Source organism: Echinops telfairi, unplaced genomic scaffold (genome assembly GCF_000313985.2).
Source record: "Echinops telfairi isolate 266 unplaced genomic scaffold, ASM31398v2 ScPeMD7_1;HRSCAF=3_0, whole genome shotgun sequence".
Lineage (NCBI taxonomy): Eukaryota > Metazoa > Chordata > Mammalia > Afrosoricida > Tenrecidae > Echinops > Echinops telfairi.
The window spans coordinates 93,137,614-93,141,898 of record NW_022103896.1 but is presented as its reverse complement, the minus strand read 5'-3'; the positions used below and the strand labels follow the sequence as shown (position 1 = coordinate 93,141,898).

The 4,285-nt window shown below is 44.1% G+C and overlaps 2 protein-coding genes across 2 annotated transcripts in view; one reads left to right on the top strand and one right to left on the bottom strand.

Annotated features, from left to right (window-relative positions):
- Positions 1-4,285, top strand: part of LOC101664179 (zinc finger protein OZF-like) — a 111,550-nt gene that overhangs the window by 38,305 nt on the left and 68,960 nt on the right. The window lies entirely within an intron of this gene.
- LOC101652560 (small EDRK-rich factor 1-like) lies at positions 3,336-3,597 on the bottom strand. Its single transcript, XM_045286251.1, has one exon. The coding sequence runs from the start codon at positions 3,595-3,597 to the stop codon at positions 3,409-3,411; it is 189 nt and encodes a 62-aa protein (XP_045142186.1). The 3' UTR covers positions 3,336-3,408.

Sequence of the window (4,285 nt, the reverse complement as noted above, 5' to 3'; positions counted from 1 at the left end):
AAGAAAAACTTGTGTTTTCCAGTCTAGCCTGTTGGGGCACCATGCCCTGTCTCCAATGTCCACCCTCCTCATTCCCTGGGGATATATAAACATATATTTTAGTTTACTTTCCACCCTGTAGAGTTGCGATGAGGACGAAGTGAGATGAACTTTGTCGTGTGTTCTGGGCAGCTCATCCATGTGTAGTAAAACTGTTCACTTGCTCCAGGGCCCCGTGATGTTCACCACTGCAGTCCCTAGCATGGCCCCACTGTACCTCAGGACTGGACTCAACTTGCTGTAATTCAGGTCCCTCCACGTTGGTTAAGTTCACAGTCTAAGGCTTAAAGATGCTGACAAAGGCCCCACGAGCTGACTGTGCAGACGGACACTGACCTTTCTTCAGCATGTTAGAAGCAGACCTGCGGAGGTCATTGTACAGTCCGTGGGTAGAACAAATGGTAAACAAGCTCAAAGTTTGGAGATTTGAACCCACCTACAGGTGCCTCAGAAGTACTGCTTTCCAAAGGTCGGCTATTGAGACGGAAGGGAACACTAGGTCCACCACTGACACGCATGGGACCAGTACAGATTGGGAAAGACTTGATGGAAATTCTTTCAACAAAACCAAAAGTGTGGGAATGGAAGCACAGGATTTCAGCTCTTTCTCATGATAACTTCTGAATGCTTCTCGCCTGAGGAACTCAGAGACAGGCGGCTGCTTTCAGGGAGATCGTGTCATGGCCCTGGGCCATCTCAGATGCGAGCCCTGAGCGGGGACGCTTTCCTCTAAGTATACCTTGGCACTTGTGTGGAAACACACGTTTCTCCCACTTTTCCAGGAAATGTGGTTTCTTCAAGGAAATAGTTCAACCCATGATTAGAGCCCTGGGGAAGCCAGTATCATGAATGTCTGATTACTGTGTAACATTTGATTATTGCTTAGCATGGAATATAAATTTAAAAAGAAACATAGCTGATAAATCCTTCGGGTCTGCCCCTTGATATTCTGCATCCTTCGACTTGCTGGTTGATAGAACTCTAAAGGCACTGCCACGGAGTTGTTTTTGACTCCTAGCCCCCTATTTAGACGGAGTAGAATTGCCCCTATGGAGTGTCCAAGATTTCAGATCTTTACAGAAATAGAAAACCTCATACTTCTCCCATGGAGCAGTTGGTAGTTTTGAACTGTGGACCTTGCAGTTAGCAGCCCAACTCGTACACCACGAGAGAAATTAGTGTTCCATTATCATCAGGAATTCACCTTCATACGTTAGAAGTAGCCAGAATTGCAGCTGTGGGACCAGCTTTTGTGTCAGTGGATGATACTTACCCAAAGTAAACTCACTGCTGCTGAGCCGATTCAGACCCAGTGCTGAAATGTTTGTGCACAAGCCCACTGCCATGTTCAGCGGAGCCGTGGGTCCAATATAGCAGCTGACGTTTTGTTTTGTAGCAGGCACTTGACCGTCGTGTCACCGTCCTAAATGAGTCGACTCCAACTCCTAGTGTCCCTACGGCACAGAGTAGGGCTGTACCTTAGAGTTTTTGAGACTACGTGTCTGTGCTTGCACCAGTGTCGTTAGCAGCCCAGCACTTAACCCACTGGGCCACCAGTAGACCTGGGGTGGATGTGTAGGTTGAAGCCACTGACCTTTTGCTTACCAGCGAGGGCTTTAAACCAAGGCGGCAGCCACCAGCCCTCCTTTCTGTAAAGACTGCAGTCTTGGAAACCTTAGGGAACCACTTCCACATTGTCTTCTCAACAGTGTCGCTTTGGTCACCATCAGTTCCGCAGCAAGGAGGATAAAGACAATTGGTCAGTAGGATTTGTGCGCCACCTACTGACCCACTTGGAGAAGAGTTTTTGAACTAGAACCAAATGGAGAAATCTAGATGGCAGCAACGAAATACCGTTTATTACCAGTCTTTGACCAAAACCTCGGAGTCAACTGTTGGTATATTATTTGCTGTTGGAAGAATGGGCTCAACAAACGGAGGCACAGCATGGAAAAGCATGCTCTCTGACCCACATGTGGACTGGTGTCGAAAATATGAACAGGAGGCAGCTGCAGTTCGGTGTTAGATGACGAACTGTACATGGTGAGAGACAGAGACGACAGAGCCTTTGAATGCCGTGCAGTGCTACAAGCCCCAAACAAAGCGTGACGCGTGGCCGTGCCCTGGCCGTACTGGAAGGCCCCATGTATTTAGGACGGCATGGTGGGCAGAGTTGCCTGAACACAGTAGAGAGAGGAGACCTGCAGGCTCGCTAGTGGAACTTTGTTGCTACTCTGTCCACCCACAGGAGCACAGTAGGTGTGGCAGTACTCAGTGGGAAACTATGCAGTTGGTCTCGATGGAAGTTCATGTCTCAAATTGGTGGGATGTTTTGATAAGCACACCAGTAAGTGTCAAAAAGGAGAGGTGGGGTAGGCGTAACTACCTGGAATGCTGTATGCTATTTATTGGAAGGCATGATGCTCCTGCCTCCAACTTGATTGCAGGTTTGCAGACTGTGCGGGGCGATATGATCCCAAAACAGAGCTGTGGACTGCAGTGCCCTTTATGAGCACCAGCAGAGATGTGGTGAGGGTCCGTTTGCTTGGTGATAAACTGTACGCTGTTTCAGGAGTGATGGACAGACTTAACCTTAATGCTGTGGAGGCTTATGATCCTCAGACAAACGAGAGGCCCAGGTTGCTCCACTCTGCCTAGGAAGAACCGGGGCTTGTAAAACATTAATTTCCTACACGAAGCTATTCTTTTTTTAAAGAATAATCCAATTGTTCTGCTGTCAATGGATATCTTTCTACCACATTCTTGACACAGAGCCTCTGATAGCAAAGTAAAGATGTTAAACCATGGGAAGAAGGTGTAAACAAACGAGATTCAATACCTGGGTCTTCTCATAGAGTAAACCAAATCTGCAGCTGGTGGGCTGCGAGCATCTGTATCAGCAATACTTTAATGCATAACCCAATGTTAACTGGGGGTCTCATTTATTCTTAGCCAAGCATTTTCACCCACATCATCCAGATGCCTTTATTAAAGTGAGAATACACCAGTTAAAATATCTAAAGTTGTGCTTCATAACTTTTTAATCATTATGTATATTTATCATACAACATTAGTTGCAGTACATTTTGTTTGTTTCCTCGCTATACAACCACAAGCACTATTTTATTTTTTATTTATTTATTTATTTGTTTGTTTGTTTTTGTTACATGCATGGTTAGTGCTTTATTTTTTAAGAATGGCTCTAAAACATCACACTAAATCAGGTTGAAAGGTAAAGTTTAAAATAGACCGTTTTATAAGGATAAGTTATAACACATGTAACGATTGTTCACTCTACAAAATCTTGATCTCAGAGCATATGATACACCTCGTTGGCAAGAGCACCAGGTATTCCAAACTAGCCAGTCATCATTTTTCTCTTGTCTGCATAGACTTCTTCTCATTAGCTGCCTTCTGCTTTTGTTGCATGATCTCAGAATCCCTCTGCTTCCTCTGAGACGTAGTCAAGCGATCCTCTTTTCTTTTTCCCTTGCTAATCTCCTGGGTTTTCTTCAGGTTTTTCTGGCAGGCCAGTTCTCTTTGATTTCCACGGGCCATGCCGACCACAGGGACAGAGCCTGGGAGAGTCCACGAGCACTATTTTAATGACCTACTAAAGACGATACTACATAGTATTTTCCAAAACAGGTGCATATTTTTTGTGCGTGTGCTCTAGTTGTAGATTTTATTTCTAAAATTGGTTTTGTCTCATAAGTAATGAAAAACATAAAAGCGTTAAAAAATGATTAAAAACTTGACACAATCTTTAGGAACTACTTAAATATTCCTTACATTTCATGGATAGTAACCCAGAAATAGATGTCATTGAAGCATGTAAATTGAAGTATGGTAGTTTGTGTTACATTTAAGATATGCAAATGTATGTAGAAAAATAAATGCTATATACTGTATAATGTTCTTTCATCTACCTAGCATTTCATTATGAGGATTTCTTTTTTTTTAAATCATTTTATTAGGGGCTCATACAACTCTTATCACAATCCATACGTACATCAATTGTGTAAAGCACATCTGTACATTCATTGCCCTCATCATTCTCCGAACATTTGCTTTCCACTTAAGCCCCTAGCATCAGCTCCTCATTTTTTCCCCTCCCTCCCTGCTCCCCTTCTCTCATGAACCCTTGCCGATTTATAAATTATTATTTTGTCATATCTTGCCCTGTCCGATGTCTCCCTTCACCCACTTTTCTGTTGTCCATCCCCCAGGGAGGAGGTCACATGTA

Excerpts from the sequence above, each read along its gene's own strand:
- LOC101652560 (XM_045286251.1), bottom strand. The coding sequence starts at position 3,597 with ATGGCCCGTGGAAATCAAAGAGAACTGGCCTGCCAGAAAAACCTGAAG.